The following is an 18,587-nucleotide window of genomic DNA, read 5'->3' as shown; positions in this document are numbered from 1 at the left end:
CCCTGTGTTCAACGCCAAAAGTCCAGCTACCAACCGAAGCAAAAACCGATGGTACTAAACATTACCAGTCGCAACAACGAAGAAACCAGAAAATGTCCCTTGTGCTCAGCAAGTTCTCACTGTGGTCTGGAGAAGTGTGAACAGTTTCGTAAACTGTCGGTTGCTCAGCGTCGATCTACAGCAAATTCCTGCAAGGTTTGCTATATATGCCTGAAGTCGGACCATGCCAGACGGAACTGCAAGTCCGATAAGAAGTGTTCGATCTGTAAGAAGAATCATCACGAGCTAGTACATTCCGACGAATCCACAAGAAGTCCGAGGTACCATCGCACCGAACATCAAGAGAACGTATGTAACGTGAATGGGAAGAACATGAACACACTGCTCCGCGTCGGCAAGGTAAAATTCGAGGACCAAAAGGTGTAGAGGAAGTGTTCGCGCTTTTCGATGAAGGCTCTTCGCTATCAATGATGGATGCTGCTGTTGCTGAGAATATCGGACTACGAGGACCGATTGCACCCGTAACGTACAGATGGACGAACGGAATATTGCACAAGGAGGAGCAATCGATGCTGCTTTCATTCCGTATATCTGGACCATCGGAACAAGCGAAGTGGTACGAAGTGAAGAATATTCAAACGGTTAACAATATAGCTTTACCTCCGCTGAAATTCGACATGGCAAAAGTAAAACGAATGTATCCAATGCTGGATGAGGACAAATTAGCTGCAATTCAAGGTGCTCGTCCCTGTATGCTGATTGGGTCGAACAACGCGGGTCTGATCGTACCTCTGAAGACTGTGCAATACTCGCTCAACGGTTTACAGTTGACACGATGCCACCTGGGATGGACTGTACATGGAGTAATTGACTCTGCCGTTGCTGGATCGGGCGGTCAACATGCGTTGCTGTGTACCGATAACGATGACATCGAGCTTACAGACCTGGTGAAGCAGATGTATAAGGTAGAAGACTTTGGTATCTCTGGTCAGTCGACGGTAATGGCTGATGAAGATCAACGTGCACTAGATATCATGAATCGCACAATCACACGCCGAGGGGAACGCTTCGAGGTAGGGCAGATTTACAGATACAACAATTTCGTCTTCCCGGATAGTAAACCTCTAGCTCTGCGCCGGCTTCAAACCATTGAGAAGAAGATGGACTCGAACCCTGAATTTGCAGAAAAATACTGTAGCAAGATTCAAGACTACCTCGATAAGGGTTATGCCAGGAAACTCGAGCCTGAAGAACTGTCAGAAAAATCTAACACCTGGTATCTGCCTCACTTCAGCGTGGTGAGTGGAGAGAAGTTTCGTTTGGTCATGGACGCGAAAGCAAAGTCGCATGGATTCTCTTTGAACGATCTGCTCTTGAAGGGTCCGGATTTCGTTCCTCCGCTGATTGCAATCTTGGTACGAGCAAGGATGAAGAAGATCGCTTTCGTAGCTGACATCCGGGAAATGTTTCACCAAGTGCGCATCCGTCCTGAAGATCAAAATTCCCAACGTTTTCTATGGCGTGGTATGAACCGCACGCTTCCACCAGATGTATACGTGATGAAGGTTATGATATTTGGCGCGGTTTCGTCCCCATCGATGGCACAATTCATAAAGAATTTCAATGCAAAGGAACTGGAAGAAAAGCATCCTGGCGTCGAACGAGCAGTTGTTAAACAACATTATGTCGACGATTATTTCGACTGCGCTGACACTGAAGAAGCGGCAATCGAACTGATCCAACGCGTGATAAATGTTCACGAGCAAGGCGGATTCAAGCTGGCGAAGTTCTCTTCGAATTCCAAAACTGTGATCGACTCGCTTGATCCTGAAATTGTGGCCGGCTGTAGAGAAGGTGAGGTTCGCGTTCTCGGAATTAGATGGGATCTGCAGTCCGATGAATTTGTTTTTCCATTGACTTTTTCAAACCTGGATGAGCGCTTCCAAAGTGGCGAAGCCATTCCAACAAAACGGCAGCTGTTGAGGTTCATGATGAGTATCTTTGACCCACTTAGTTTTCTCAGTCCAATAACAATACAACTGAAGATTATCTTCCAAGAGCTGTGGCGGTTGCAATCCGGTTGGGACGATGAAATTCCCGACGGACTGGTTCCCAGATGGACGGATTGGTTGGTCGAAACTAGGAAGTTAAACGAAATTCGTTTCTCAAGGTACTATTACCCTGCGGTTTCATCTTTTTCCAATGTGGAATTACATGCCTTCTGTGATGCGAGTGACAAGGCGTTTGCTTGCGTGGTATATATGGTTCATCGTAGTCAAGGTAAAGTTCACGTGGCCCTGGTATATGCCAAGTCAAGAGTGGCACCCCTAAAGTCACAAACTGTACCACGTCTGGAACTACAAGGATGTGTTCTCGCAAGTCAGATGGTGAGCGTACTACAAACGGAGATGATGGTGGATATTACCAGGGTGTACTTCTGGACCGACTCTAAGATCTGCTTGAGTTGGCTGAAGACAGGTCAAAAACTGACCGCGTACGTTGGCGCACGTGTGATGCGGATTAAAGAAAATGGACACGGAACCGATTTGTGGCGCTGGGTTCCATCACAGCTGAATGTGGCTGATTTGGCCACGAAATGTTCAAAGTTTGGCAATATGCATGAGTGGTTGCGAGGTCCAGACTTCCTTCATCGCGACAGTATGTACTGGCCTACTGAGGAACCATTGGCGATGTCTACTGCAGAGCTGGTAAATTTTCAATCTGAAATCATCGTCGATAGTAGCACCAATCTGTTGTGTTACACTGTACACGAAGAAGCATCGATTGAGCTGCCCGACATTTCAAGGTTCTCAGATTTCAATAGGTTGATCAGATCAACCGCATACTACCTGAAAATGAGAAAACTGTTAGTATTGCCAAGATCCGAGAAACCTGATCGTTTGACGTTATCTGTTCAAGAAATATCCGACGCTAGAAATAATTGGTACAAGAAAGTACAAGCTGAAGTCTTTGGGTCAGAGCTGTTTAATCTGAAGAAGACAGGATATGTGAAAGCTAACAGCCGATTAAGAACGTATTCTCCATTTCTCCACAATGGAATCATCCGCATGCGAGGTCGTGTTCAAGATAACAACCAGTCGTTCGAAGTAAACAACCCCGTGATTCTACCTGACAATCATCCGTTTTCAACATTGATCATTCGTATGTATCACATCGCGAACGCGCATCAGGGGTTGGAGGCTGTCATCAATAACGTCAAGGAACGCCACCGTATACTGAAGATCCGTTCGCAAGTAAAGAAGTATGTACTGTCTTGTGTGAGGTGTCGAGAACTGAGAGCGAAACCAACTGTTCCACAAATGGGAAATCTACCACCGGAAAGAACGACTCCGTTCGCGTATCCGTTCACCTGTACCGGAATCGATTATTTCGGACCGCTATCTGTGAAGGTCGGCCGTCATCTAGAGAAGAGATGGATAGTGCTGTTTACCTGTATGACATCAAGAGCAGTACACCTGGAGATTGTGCCGTCACTCGATACGAATAGCTGTTTAATGGCCATACGATGTTTTATGGCTATCCGTGGTCTACCGCAGTTCATCATGACCGATAATGGGACTAACTTCATCGGTGCTGACCAAGAGTTGAAGACACTGGTTAAAACACTCGATCAGCCGCAGATCGAAAGTTCCTTGAGCGTTAGGGGTGTGCAGTGGAAATTTATACCGCCTGGCGCTCCGCATTTCGGAGGTTGCTGGGAGCGACTAGTGCGTTCAATCAAAACCGCTCTTCGTGCGATGCTGCGGGAACAACACCCTACGGATTTAGTGCTTCGAACAGCATTGTGCGAAGCAATGAATATTGTCAATAATCGACCGCTAACGCACGTTGCCGATGACCCCCTGGATCCGGAACCGTTAACGCCAAACATGTTACTACTGGGACGTAACAATATAATTCAGTTTGATCACGATTTTGACGAAAGGGATCTGAACTGTCGTGCTGCCTACAAACATTCGCAGATATTTGCTGACCGTTTCTGGCGCAGATGGGTAGCTGCATACCGTCCGGAGCTCATCCGGAGTCGCAAGTGGCCCGACAACAGATTGTATCACGAATACAAAGTTGGCGACCTTGTGATGATTGTGGACGAATCATTACATCGTGGCAATTGGCCAAAGGGTGTAGTGGAAAAAATCTATCGTGGACCAGATGGAAATATAAGAACTATTGAAATCAAAACTTCCAAATCAACCTATAAGCGACCTATCAGCAAAATCGTGTTGCTTGAAGCCATCACCTCGGTTCCTGGGCCGGAGAATGTTGCCAACACTGCAGCAGCGAGAACATCTGTGACGTCATAGGCGTCCAAAATAAAAGTTGCCACGGCGTCGACGTCTGCCGCATCCACGTGTCGTCATGGTAATCAAATCAACAACCATCGAAGTATGCCATGCATGAAAATCTAGAAAAATCTACACTTTTTATCAAGAACTTCAAGCCATCAGGAAGCAAATTAAATGTACTTAATCTAACTTATTCTAAAATAAAATAGTATAGTAAAACTTATAAGTTAGTAATTATTAGCGAAAAGGTGAGAAATTGCCAATAGTAAAGTGCCTGTCTGTTAGCTTTGTGGTATTGTACTGTGAGGTTTGTGAGTGTCGTGGCGGGATCCTGAATGTGGCCAAACCTGAGGCTCCACCCCCAACGCGCAACATCCTGAAATCGTACAGTCTTCCCCCGCAGACAGGTGAGTTGGTGTGACGGTGCTTCTGCTGTGCCCGTTAGCTCACTGAACGCGTAATTTACATTGGTCCTTCTCCCCGACAGGTGAGTTGGTGTGACGGTGCTTCTGCTGTGCCCGTTAGCTCACTGAACGCGTAATTTACATTGGTCCTTCTCCCCCGACAGGTGAGTTGGTGTGACGGTGCTTCTGCTGTGCCCGTTAGCTCACTGAACGCGTAATTTACATTGGTCCTTCTCCCCCGACAGGTGAGTTGGTGTGACGGTGCTTCTGCTGTGCCCGTTAGCTCACTGAACGCGTAATTTACAGATACTGTTGTAAGAATTTTGTTTCGATTCTTTACTTTTCCGATTCAGTGAACGGAATTTAACATGTGATTGAGATAGAAAAAGAAATTTCTTTTGAACACGATACCAACCTTAACTAGTCAATATTCAATATTTAATATTTAATGTTTAAAATTTAATATTTAATTTTTAATATTTAATATTTAATATTTAATATTTAATATTTAATATTCAATATTAAATATTCAATATTTAATATTCAATATTTAATATTTAATGTTAAATATTTAATATTTGATATTAATTATTAAATATTGAATGTTATATATTAAATATTAAATAATAAATATTAAAGTGTTTCTCAAGGTTTTTTGATCAAATAAACTTTTTATGATGCTACATAAACAGATTTTGGGTTTAATAAATGGGGGGTGCAGAAAGTATACACAGCAAAAATTATTGTAAAACACATCGACGTAATTTGCGCGATGTAGTTAAAAAGCTACGTAACTGCGAAAAACAGATACAAAATTACATCAATTTTATGTGTGTTTACATCGCGTAGAAATTACACAGAAAGAATAAAATCCATCTGACATCACGTTACCTTCGTGTGATATAAAGATATAAAACATGGTATTATTACACAGAAACATGTGCAACCAGCTGGTTCCAAAATCCGAGTGTATTATTACGCATATTTTATGTAATATTGCGTTGCATGAAAATGCAATATTAAATCTGGCTGCACTTCTCTATCTCAGCTCAGTCCGACAGTCCGTGGAGGTGCCATTTTGAATTTATTGCACTTCTCATGAGTGAATTCGCAAAATTTATTGTTTAGTTTTTGATAAAAACTCATGTTATTTACAACTAATATTTGCGTGCTAAAGGGAAAATAAAACAATATTTAATGGATGTGGAGGCGTATAATTTGTAAGTATATTTCCCTTTGGATTTCACAATAATTCATAATCTGTTTATTTTATGTTTCAGGATTCCGTATTGCGGAACGACCATGAGGATTCGACATGTCATAGTTTCTTGATTGAGGCGTGGGGAAAGCTGATTCTCGGTGAAAGTCCGGCCTCGACTGTGCGCCCATTGGTCAACCTGATCCTGATCCCAATCATCGGCCTTTGTGGGCAAGAAGTAGGTATGTATGTAAACCCAATTTTTCTGAAACAAAATCCAAATCCTAAACAAACAGCGCCTTTGACAATCGTTGTCCAATTATTGATAAAGGACCATATGTAAATTGTACCTCAATTTGACCTGATAATTCATTATACTGTCCATTCTACATACATTCTTGTGCCCAAACATCTTTGAAAGTTACTTGTGGTTGCTATAGTCATTCTTTGATGGTAATTTCCGGAAATTTACTGAAATAAATTTTCCTATGTTTCAGCCTACCTCGCTTGTTTAACTGCCCTGGCAAGATGAAGGTAATTTGCCAAAAATCTGGAAGCTCTTAGTAATCTGAAGCCACGAGAGACGATTTGTAAGTGCATGGCTTCGAGATGGCTGCAACCGCTGTCGATGGTATCATGCGTTCATGATGATTCAGGAATGCTTGATTTCTGGTGAGAATCAAAAGCTGCTCTACGCCAAGGAACAATTAACTATTGGTAAGAACTAAAACTGTATCTTTTCAACTTGTTGATACCTACGGAAACGCAACATAATAGTGCTGTTCAATGAGCAGCTCGAAGTTATTCCCCTTCCTCTCATGTCCATTTGTTGACAGTAAAGAACGAACAGAACGAGAACATCTTCGAGATGCTCATTGAACAGCATATATCAGTATGCTTCTATGAACACGCATGAAATCTATTCGGGTATTTTGAGGAATATATTCCCCGACAGATCATTTTTTTTAAGTTTCGATATAGGGAGGAGCACCATCGTGCAGCAACTCCCCAACGTTGAATGCTCGGCGGCATGCAATGCAAATTCGTCTTTTTGAACAGGTACTGCTCTCGCAGGCCCCTTACTGGGAGACAGAATTTCAACGGAAGCCGAGATAGGCACTTGTATAGTATGGTGTGGTCTTGTCTTGGATCTAGTGCTATTTGCTGCCATGTACCAATCTAACAAAAAAAAAAGAAAGTACATTTTACAACCAAACAATAATCTTAAGAATTATTCGAGGAACCAATGTCAATATGGTGATAATGAAGTGAATTCGCTGTGTCTTCTTCTTCTTATTCTAATTGGCATTACATCCCCACACTGGGACAGAGCCGCCTCGCAGCTTAGTGTTTATTAAGCACTTCCACAGTTATTAACTGCGAAGTTTCTAAGCCAGGTTACCATTTTTGCATTCGTATATCATGAGGCTAGCACGATGATACTTTTATGCCCAGGGAAGTCGAGACAATTTCCAATCCGAAAATTGCCTAGACCGGCACCGGGAATCGAACCCAGCCACCCTCAGCATGGTCTTGCTTTGTAGCCGCGCGTCTTACCGCACGGCTAAGGAGGGCCCCTCGCTGTGTCTTGATACTTCCTTATTGCTGAATCAATTCAATCCGGGCTTTGCAGAATTCATTCTTAATAGATAATGATAGGTAGTAAACAATATATAGAAAGAGAAAATTTTTTTTGAATGCTTTATTCAAAGTGATTTTTCAGTCATAGATTTTCCTCATATAACAGTTAGATAATCTAGTTAATATAACTAGAAAGTATTTCTCAAGAGACAAGTGAAATCATTTAACTTTTATGCACTAAATCAGCAATGACATATAATTAAATAGATTGATTTTTAAAGAATGAATTTAGAAAACTTGACCTAATAAAAATAAACTGATTCTCGTAATCTTCTTCCTTATAGGGTAAAGAGCCCAATAGTGGACCCTCCAGCCATTTTTGCATGATTATAGCACAATGTAAGCATTTTGCTATGAAATTCCATCGGGAGAACCTACCGTACAGTCCTATGATTTGATTACATGCTCACATGAAAAGTAAAATTAGATGATTTTTTGTCGATTAGGGAAGCAATTTCCTATTATGGACCCACAGTGGGTCTACTATAGGGCGAATTCAGTCTGACTATTAAATGTTAATTTCAACGAATAACTTCGTAAATTTAAGTGTTTTATGAATGTATCGTGAAGAGGAGATGCAGAACTTGTTATTATATATATCAAGCAGAATTGATATGTTGAAAATTTTCACTCCTCATGACAGGAAGAGCAAAATTCCGCTACTTTTTTGGCACTTATGCCCATCCGATTTGTTTGCAACAAATTGTATTTGGCGAGAAATTTTGTAATGCATATAAACAAATATAAAAAAGTAAGGCCTATCCACATATTAGTGTTATTTTAGACTTTTCTCATATATTTCTTATTTAAGTTCCTCCAGGAATTCCTCCGGAAGTTCCTCCATGAATTCCTCCGAAAGTTTCTCCAGGAATTCTTCTGGAAATTCCTCCCTAAGTTCCTCCAGGAATTCCTCCAGGAGTTCCTCCAGGAATTCCTCCAGGAATTCCTCCGGAAGCTCCTACAGGATTTTTTCCTGAAATTCCATCAAAACTTCCTCCGAAAATTCCTTCAAAACTTCCTCCGGAAATTCCTTCAAAATTTTCTCCGGAAATTCCTTCAAAATTTTCTCCGGAAGCTCGTTCGAGAATTCCTCCGAAAGTTTCTCTAGGAATTGGTCCGAAAGATCCTCCAGGAATTCCTCCGAAAGTTCCTCCAGGAATTCCTACATAAGTTCCTCCATGAATTCCTAGGGAAGTTCCTCCAGGAAACACTCCGGAAGTTCCTCCAGGAATTTATCTTGAAGTTCTTTCAGGAATTCCTCCGGAAGTTCCTCCAAGAATTCCTCCGAAAGTTCCTCTAGAAATTCCTTCGAAAGTTTCTCCAGGAAATACTCCGGAAGTTCTTCCGGGAATTTATCTTGAAGTTCCTCCAGGAATTCCTCCGGAAGTTCCTCCAGGAATTCCACCCGGGCGTCTGCCCAGTAATTCCTCAGAAATGTTCTTCTAGAAATGCCTTTAAAAGTTCCTCCAGTAATTCCTCCTTAAATTCCTAAAGAAACTCCGCTGAAAGTTCCTTCTAGAATTCGTTTGGGAGTTCCTTCAGAAATTTCTCCGGAAGTTACTCTAGGAATACTTCCGGAGGCTCTTCCAGGAATTTCTCCCAAAATTCTTTCAGTAGTTCTTCCGGAAGTTTTCCTAAAATTCCTCCTTACTCATCCAAGAATTCCTCCGGTAGCTTCTCTAAGAATTCCTCCATTTGGTCTTCAGGAATTTCTCTTGAAACTCCTCAAAATTTCCCCTGAATTTTCTCCAGGATATCTTCCGAATGTTCGACCGGGAATTCTTCCGGAAGTTACTTTAAGAATTCCCTTGAAAATTCCTCCAGGAATCATTTCGGAAGTTTCTCTGGAAGCTCCTTCAGGCTTTCCTCCGATATAACTTCAAACAATCTGTTGGTGTTCATAAACTTCACTACAAGCTATTTCAGAAATTTTCTTGGGGCATTCCCCAAGTACCCCCTGGAAATAGGAGGAACTTCCGGAGGTCCTTTGAGGAATTTCCAGAGGAATTCCTGGAGAAACTAAGCCCGTTAAAAATTCAGAGGGAATTTCTGGTGAATTCCCGAAGGACTTTGCAGAGGAATTAATGGAGAAACTTCCGAAGGAATTCCTGGATGAACTTCCGGAGGAATTCCATAAGGAACTTCCAGAGGAATTTCTGAAGGAACTTCCAAAGAACTCCTGAAGAACCTCCAGAGGAATTCCTGGAGGGACCTCCGGAGGAATTCCTGAAGGAACTTGCGGAGCAATTTCTGGAGGAACTTCCAAAGGTATTCCTGGAGGAACTTGAAGGAACTTCGGGAGAAATTCTTGAAAGAACTTCCGGAGGATCTTTCAGAGAAATTCCTGGAGGAGCTTCCGGAAGAATTCATGGAGCAACTTCCGGAGGAAGTCTTGAAAGTATTTCTGCAGGAATTCGTGAAAAAACTTTCTGAGGAATTGCCTTAGGAACTTGCGGGAGAATTTCTGGACGAATTCATGGAGGAACTCCTGAAAGAACTTCCGGGGACACTCCTGGAGGAACTTTCGAAGAAATTCCTGAAAGAACTTCCGAAGGAATTCGGTGTTGAACTTAATCTATAGATTAAAAAAAACATTAATAAAGATAAAAAAATCCGAAGGAATTCCTGAAGGAACTTCTGGAGGAATTCATATAGAAACTTCGGGACGAATTCCTTAAAGAGCTTCTGGAAGAACCTTGAAAGAACTTTTGAAGGAATTCCCGGAAGAACTTTTGGAGGAATTGCTGAACGGATTTCCGAAGGAATACCTGGACGAAATTCTGGAGAATTCCTGAAAGAATTTCTGGAGGAATTCCTGCAGGAGCTTCCGGAGGAATTCATGGAGGGATTTCCGGAGGAATATCTGAAGTAAGTCCTTAAGGAACTTCTGGTGAATTTCTAAAAGATCTTCCGGAGTACCACAGGAAAAAAAATCGGGAGTAATTCCGGAGAAATTCTTGTAGGAACTTCCGAAGGAATTCATGGAGGAACTTTCGGAGAAAATCATGAAGGATCTTCCGGATGAGTTCCTGAAATGACTGCCGGAGGAATTCCTGGAGAAATTTATGGAGAAACTTCCGCCGAATTCCTTAAAGAACTTCTGGAGAAACTTCTGGAAGAAGTTCTGGGGGAATTCCTGAAAGAACTTACGGAGGAACTTCTGGACGAATTCATGGAGGAACATCCGGATGGATTCCTGAAAAAAACTTTTGGAAGAACTTCCGGAGGGACTCCTGGGGCAACTGCCGAAGGTATTGCTGGACAATCTCCAAAGGAATTCCTGGAGGAACTTCTTGCAGGAATTCATATAGAAACTTTTGGACGAATTCATTAAAGAGCTTCTGGAAGAACCTTGAAAGAACTTTTGGAGGAATTCCCGGAAAAGCTTCCGGAGGAATTGCTGAATGAACTTCCGAAGGATATCCTGGACGAAATTCTGGAGAATTCCTGAAAGAACTTCAGGAGGAATTCCTGCAGGAGTTTCCGGAGGAATTCATGGAGGGACTTTTGGGGGACTGAAAGAGAGGGAATTCACGGAGGAATTCCTGGAGAAACTTCCGGAGGAATTCCAGGATAAACTTCCGGAGGAATTCCTGGAGGAATTTTTGGTAGAAGTCCTTAGCGAACTTCTGTTGAATTTCTGAAAGAACTTCCGAGCGAGCTCATGAAAGACCTTCCGAAGAAATTCCTGGAGGAATTCTTGAAAGAACTTCTGGAGGAATTCCTGGAGGAAGTTTCGGAGAAATTCCTGGAGGAACTTCGAAGAATTTCCGGAAAGAACTTCCGGAGGAATTCTTGGAAGAAGTTCCAAAGGAATTCGTGGAAGAACTTGCGAAGGAACCTCTGGATTAATTCATGGAGGAACTTCCGGACGGATTCCTGAAAAAAAAAAAAAACTTCTGGAAGAACTCCTGAAAAAAACTTCTGGGGAACTCGTGGAGGAATTTCTGAAAGAACTTCCGAAGGAATTGCTGGATGATCCTCTGAAGGAATATCTGGAATAAGTCCTTTAGGATCTTTTGGTGAATTCCTTCCGGAGGAACACAAGAAAAAACTTCAGGGGATATTCCAGAGGAATTCTTGGAGGAACTTCCGAAGTAATTCCTGGAGGAAATTTCCGAGAAAATCTTGGAGGAATTCATGGAGAAACTTCCGGAGAAAGTCCTAAAGGAACTTCCGGATGAGTTCCTCGAAGGACTGCCGGAGGAATTCCTGGAAGAACTTCCGATAGAATTTGTAGACAAACCTGGAATACGTCCTGAAAGAACTTTCGGAAGAAATCCTGAAAGAACTTCTGGAGGAATTGCTGGCTGAACTTCTGGAGGATTTATGAAGGAACTTCCGCCGAAAGCATTTCTGTAGGAATTACTGGATCTTACGGAGGAATTACTGGACGAATTTCCGAAGAAATTCCGTGCGGAACTTGAAAGAACTTCCAGAGCAACTTATGAAAGATCATCCGGAGGAATTTCTGCAGAAACTGGAGAGGAATGCCTGGAGGAGCTTTCGGATCAATTTCTGGAAGAAGTCCTTAAGGAACTTCTGGTGAATTTCTGAAAGAACTTTCGGAGGAACTCATGAAAGACCTTCCAGAGTAATTTCTGGAATACGTCCTGAAGGAACTTCCAGAAGAATTCCTGAAAGAACTTCTGGAGGAATTCCTGAAAGAACTTCCGGAGGAATTGCTGGACGAACCTTCAAAGGAATTCTTGGAGAAACTTCTGGAGGAACATCCGGACGAATTCCTGAAAGAACTTCTTGAGGAACTTCTGAAAGAAGTTCTGGAGGAATTCTTGGAGGAACTTACGAACTGACGATTTTCCGAGAGAATTGGTGGAGGAACTTTTGGAGGAATTCTTGAAAGAAATACCGAAGGAAGGTAAGGAATTCTTGTAGGAATTCACAGAAGAGTTCCTGTAGGAACTTTGGGAGGAACTTCTGGAGGGATTCATGGAGGAGCTTCCGGAGGAAGTCCTGAAAGAACTTCTGGAGGAAAATGCGAAAAATGGGTTCCAGGAGAAACTTGATGAGGAATTTCTGAAGGAACTTCCCCAAGTAACCAAAAGCTCCTTTAAGAGTACGTTTTTCGCTTAATCAGCTTCACTGAGCTGCTTAAGCGAAAAACGTACTCTTAAAAGAACTTTTGGTTACTTGGGTCTGAAAGAAGTTCCGGAGGAAATCCTGAAAAAAATTGTTCCTGAAATTTCTGAAATCCCTGAAAGAATTCTGAAGGAACTGTCGGAGGATCTTCCAGAGGAATTTATGGACGAACTTCTGTAGGAATTCTTGAAAGAACTTCCGGAGGAACTTCTGAATGACTTTCGGAGGAACTCCTGAAAGAACTTGTAGAGGAATTCCTGAAATAATTTCCGGAGGAATTACTTCCCGAAAATTGCTGGAGGATCTTCGGAGTAGATTGCTGGAGGAACTTCGGAGGGAATTGCTGGATAACAGGGGAATTGCTGACCTTCCGGACGAATTCCTTGATAAATTTCTGGAGGAACTTCCGGGGAAATTACTGGGGTATCTTCCGGTGGAACCGCTGGAAGAACTTCCGAAGGAATTTCTGGAGAAACTTTAGAGGAGCTTTGGTGAATTTTCGAAGAATTTTTGCTGCATGCATTTATTTCACGCTAACCCACGCCGCCAATCACCAATGGCGTGACGACGGCACGCCGCCGCAGCTGCCTGAAAATGATCTATCACACCACCGCTGATTAAATTTCAATCGGCACACAGGTCTATTGGAAGTTTGTTGCCATTTGACCATACGTTGCAATGTTAGTATGTACTTACTCCTGCCATCGCATTCGTGATTCCTGGGACAGTTGTTGAATAAAATCCCACTGTGAAATCGAAGAAATTCTATTTTACAAGAGAATAATTTCACGTTCTATTTTTAGGGCATACCGAGGAGGATTCTCTGCGGCATCCGGTGAGGATTCCTTTCGAAATCTGGGAAGGATACCCTTCGGAATTCGGGAGGGATTCCCTTCGGAATCCGGGAAGGATTCGACCTTCTGAACTATGTACTTCATTTGGAAAGAATTTCATATAAAAAATCTTCCAGGAAATCCTTCCCTTGAAAATCCTCCTAATAGTACCTCCAAGCATCTCTAGAAATCTTATGAATTCTGAGAAATCTTACATGGTGTTCTGGATGTTTTCTTGGAACAAAACATACTATATAAATTATCTTCAATAAATTACCTTAATATCAATTGGAAGCGATCAACTAACCCAACTGAATTTTTTTTTTGTATTTTAGCATCTGAAGTTTGAAAGACCACCGACTTTTGTGCTGTGATCTGCGTGTTTCAAGTGAGAAGATGCTCACATGTCACCATGCCATTTCACAGGATCGGCTTCCGTGTTTACGATTACTCGCAAACCCCCGGCCATCCCAGGTAATTGCCGCGGATAGACCGAACAGGGCAACGACTCATACGGGCTGATACTAGCGGCTCCTATTAAATCGACGTGCAATGCCACCGGTCTATGAGTGATGGTCACCGGCAGTGAAATCCAATCTAAAAATTTGCTGTATTGAATAACCTGATCTGTGAACATAAAATAAATTTTCTTCAGGAACTGTGAAATAGATAACAAAAATAAGAATAAATAAATATTATTGCATGCGAGTTTGCATCTGCAATACCAATAAAAATTAAGTTATGATTAAAAACTGATAATACCAATATGTAAATCCCATACATACGTCGGACGGTTCAACATCACATTAATTTACATGGCTTCATTTACGTACTTTCATTTATTACATCGAAAAAAATTACATCGTTTCTGCTTATTACACAGCAAGCTCTCGAGTACATCGCACAATGTAATATTCAACAAGCGATGGATTTAGCGGGTTGCAGCGATTTCGATGTAATATTCAACAACTTTTTTTGCTGTGTAGCCACCGCCGTGTGTTTGTTCTGAATGCTTGATCAACAGACATGAGACAACATGGCAGGTAAAAATGTCTACCATTCTCAATCTGTTTCTGTGATCCTTCTATCGTCAATGCCACCACACATTGGATGCAGAAATTTTTATCTGTTTCCATTTCATGCTCGCTTTGTTTGAAATATGTTCCAAACAACACGAATTCTGGTCCAAAAATGAACAAAATGGACCAACATCTATACAAGATCCAAAGTAATAGAGCAGAAAAGTGGCATATTTGGAACTGGAATTTAGACCACTGGGGCAAGGCATTTTTTTGTTCATTGATCTAAATTTTGGTTCAAAACATATTAAAATTAAATTTGTCTGTTCGCACTTTGTCATACACTGAGGAAAATGGACGTATGATTTTCAATCAAACGCCTTATGAAAATTTGCCACAAGGAATCGGTATGAATTTCAATATGTTGCCTTATGAATGATGATTTTTATTTGAAAAAAAGTAAAGTGCGGCAGACTGGATTCAAACCATGAACGTCGGGGTTGGGAGGCCGGTACTTAGACCACGCGCCCATTGACGCTTGAATACTCGGGAAGGTAACTTCGTATAAAAAGCACTGTTGGTGTAATAATCAGTCGGAGATTCATAAGGCGCCAGTTATGAATTTCGATAGTCCAGTTCGCTGAGTGTAAGATTTGAAGCTTTTTTCGTGCTTGTATGTTTTCTTAACAGCACCAGCAAGCCATCTATTATTACAATAGTATTGAAAACCATGATTTTCGGTAGAAAACTCATCTTACGAATGTTGATCTACTGTCTTATGGCGGTAAGCACCAACGAGGATAATACTCGATTTAATACGGGTTTTCAATAATCCGGTATTAAAGTTAATACCTCGAACGGTAAGCACCAAGTTCGTATTAAGTACGCAGCCGCATTTTACTCTGAAGGCGTTTGAGGTGGTGTGCGTATGAGAATGATTGAATCATAAAGAATTCGAGATGACTTTTGTTGTTTGTTTTTATTCATATTTCGCTTCAACAACTCGGAAATCGAGGCGGAAAATCGATTTTGCTTTACCGGAATTAAACCAATTAGGCTTTCAGCGATCGTGTACGTACACGTACGTTTCACTCACACTTTTACTCGGTTTGTTTGCAACCACGAGCAGCTGTCACGGCAAAATCAAATGGGATTGTTTGCAACCACGAACCCGCGTTTGTGTTGGTGAGAAATGTCGGCGAGAGCCTAATTTAACCGGTTGTGGTTCAGTTCACTATTTTGGCACGGATTCCTCACAAGTAAAAACCAGCTAGCTGGCCCATAGTATACAAATTCATAGCTCTGATCTACAGTTTGCTGCTTACGGCCATGCTAAGAAATATGCAAACTACAAGTGTAGCAAATCTGTTTTATTTCTAAAGTTATATAAAGGGAATTATTAAAATAACAGATTGTTGGGCAGAATTGGAAGTGATAAAAATCCTGCGGAAACTGGGGCCATACGGATTATTTTTGAGCCGTTTGCCCAACCTCTTGAATTGGAGTAAGCTGTTTTGCTTTACGAAAAGAACTCTGTTTCATTCAAGAATTCTAGCCAAATGTGCTGAATTACTTCAGGAATCCCAAAAAAAAATCCTACAGGAGTACCACCAACAAATGATTCTGAAATTCCACCAGAAATTCGTCCAGGAATTTAACCAACAATTCCTCCCGGAACACCTCCAGAATTTTCATCAGGAATTCCACCAAGAACCCCTCCAGGAATTTTAGCGGGAACTCATTCAGGAATTCCACCGAGAATTACTCTTAGATTTTTTTCAGGAGTTCCAACTAAATGTTTTCTAGGAATTCCACTTTTCTTTGTGGAACTTCTGGAGAGATTCCTATTGGAACTATTGAAGGAATTCTTGGTTGAACTCCTGGATGGATTTCCAATTGAAATCCTGGAGGATTTTTTGGTGGATTGCCCAAAAGATTTCCTGGTGCTATTACTAGTGGAACTTTTGTAGAAATTTCAGGCGGAATATTTGGAAAATTCCTAGCGCAACTCGTGGTGGAACTTCTAGTCTTTCTCCTGCTAGAACTCCTGTAGAAATTTCTGGTGAAACTCTTGGAGTAATTCCTTGTAAAGCTCCTATGTAAATTTCTGGTAAACCTGGAGGAATCCCTTGTGGAACTTTTTGGTTATTTCCAGGGTTGAAATATACACCCCTCCTAAAGTTTCAAAATAATTCCCTCCAGCATTTTCACCAAGAATCCTTCTAAGAGTTCCACCAAAATTTTTTCCATGAGTTCCAATAGGAGTTCGACCAGGAATTCCTCTATGAGTTTCGCCAGAAATTCTTGCGGAAATTCCACCAAGAAACTCTTCAGCAGTTTTACCAGGACTTTCCTTTCATCATCTCCACTAGGAATTCCCAAAAGGAGTTGCACCGAGGAGGCTTGAAACAGAACTCACTCGTGGAGTTTCAAAAGAAATTTTCATCAGGAATTCTTCCAGAAGTTCCACCAGGAATTCCATCATAAATACAGAAGTTCCACAAAAAACACTTCCAGGACTTCCACTATGAATCCTTCCAGAAGTTCCACCATGAATACTTCCAGGGGTTCCACCAGGAATCCTTCCACGGGTTCCATCAGGAATCATTCCAGGGGTACCACCAGGAATCCTTCCAGGAGTTCCACCAGGAATCCTCCCAGGAGTTCCACCAGGAATCCTTCCAGGAGTTACACCAGGAAACCTTCCATGAGTTCCACCAGGAATCCTTCCATGAGCTCCACCAGGAACCCTTCCATGAGTTCCACCAAGAATCCTTCCATGAGTTCCACCAAAAATCCTTCCAGGAGTTCCACCAGGATTCCTTCCAGTACTTCCACCAGGAATCCTTCCAGGACGTCCAGCATGAATCCTTCCAGGAGTTCCACCAGAAATCTTTCCAGGAGTTCCACCAGGAATCCTTGCAGGATTTCTACCAGGAATCCTTCCAGGAGTTCCACCAGGAATCCTGAAGTAACTAAGAATCTGGAGGAATTTCTAAAGGAACTTCCCTAAAAATTCCTGAATCCTTCCAGGAGTTCCACCAAGAATCCTTCCATGAGTTCCACCAGGAGCCCTTCCATGAGTTCCAACAGGAATCCTTCCCGGAGTTCTACCAAAAATCTTTCCAGGAGATCCACCAGGAATCCTTCCAGGAGTTCCACCAGGATTCTTTCCAGTACTTCCACCAGGAATCCTTCCAGGACTTCCAGCATGAATCCTTCCAGGAGTTCCACCAGAAATCTTTCCAGGAGTTCCACCAGGAATCCTTCCAGGAGTTCCACCAGGAATCCTTCCAGGAGTTCCACCAAGAATCCTTCCAGGAGTTCCACCAAGAATCCTTCCAGGAGTTCCACCAGGAATCCTTCCAGGAGTTCCACCAGGAATCCTTCCAGGAGTTCCACCAGGAATCCTTCCAGGAGTTCCACCAGGAATCCTTCCAGGAGTTCCACCAGGAATCCTTCCAGGAGTTCCACCAGGAATCCTTCCAGGAGTTCCACCAGGAATCCTTCCAGGAGTTCCACCAGGAATCCTTCCAGGAGTTCCACCAGGAATCCTCCCAGGAGTTCCACCAGGAATCCTTGCAGGATTTCTACCAGGAATCCTTCCAGGAGTTCCACCAGGAATCCTGAAGTAACTAAGAATCTGGAGGAATTTCTAAAGGAACTTCCCTAAAAATTCCTGAATCCTTCCAGGAGTTCCACCAGGAATCCTTCCAGGAGTTCCATCAAGAATCCTTCCATGAGTTCCACCAGGAGCCCTTCCATGAGTTCCACCAGGAATCCTTCCCGGAGTTCCACCAAAAATCCTTTCAGGAGTTCCACCAGAATTCCTTCCAAGAGTTCCACCAAAAATCCTTCCAGGAGTTCCACCAGGATTCCTTCTAGTACTTCCACCAGGAATCCTTCCAGGACGTCCAGCATGAATCCTTCCAGGAGTTCCACCAGAAATCTTTCCAGGAGTTCCACCAGGAATCCTTCCAGAAGTTCCACCAGGAATCCTTCCAGAAGTTCCACCAGGATCCCTTGCAGGATTTCTACCAGGAATCCTTCCAGGAGTTCCACCAGGAATCCTTCCAGGAGTTCCA

The 18,587-nt window shown here is 42.4% G+C and overlaps 1 protein-coding gene and 1 long non-coding RNA gene across 2 annotated transcripts; both read left to right on the top strand.

Moving 5' to 3' along the window:
* Positions 1-470: 470 nt before the first annotated feature.
* LOC134208849 (uncharacterized) lies at positions 471-4,325 on the top strand. The gene has a single exon (XM_062684794.1). It carries the CDS (start codon positions 471-473, stop codon positions 4,323-4,325), a length of 3,855 nt encoding a protein of 1,284 aa, XP_062540778.1.
* A 1,474-nt stretch (positions 4,326-5,799) lies between these two features.
* On the top strand, positions 5,800-14,141 carry LOC134218018 (uncharacterized). The gene is made up of 4 exons (XR_009981216.1): positions 5,800-5,931; positions 5,992-6,151; positions 6,407-6,626; positions 13,819-14,141. It is a non-coding gene; the product is annotated as an uncharacterized LOC134218018 (long non-coding RNA).
* Positions 14,142-18,587: the final 4,446 nt, after the last annotated feature.

Source organism: Armigeres subalbatus, chromosome 2, assembly GCF_024139115.2.
Source record: "Armigeres subalbatus isolate Guangzhou_Male chromosome 2, GZ_Asu_2, whole genome shotgun sequence".
In the NCBI taxonomy this organism is placed as follows: domain Eukaryota; kingdom Metazoa; phylum Arthropoda; class Insecta; order Diptera; family Culicidae; genus Armigeres; species Armigeres subalbatus.
Note: the sequence above shows the minus strand (reverse complement) of the source record. Positions and strands in the feature narration are given on the sequence as shown.

Coding starts and splice junctions, on each gene's coding strand:
- LOC134208849 (XM_062684794.1), top strand. CDS start 471: ATGGATGCTGCTGTTGCTGAGAATATCGGACTACGAGGACCGATTGCA.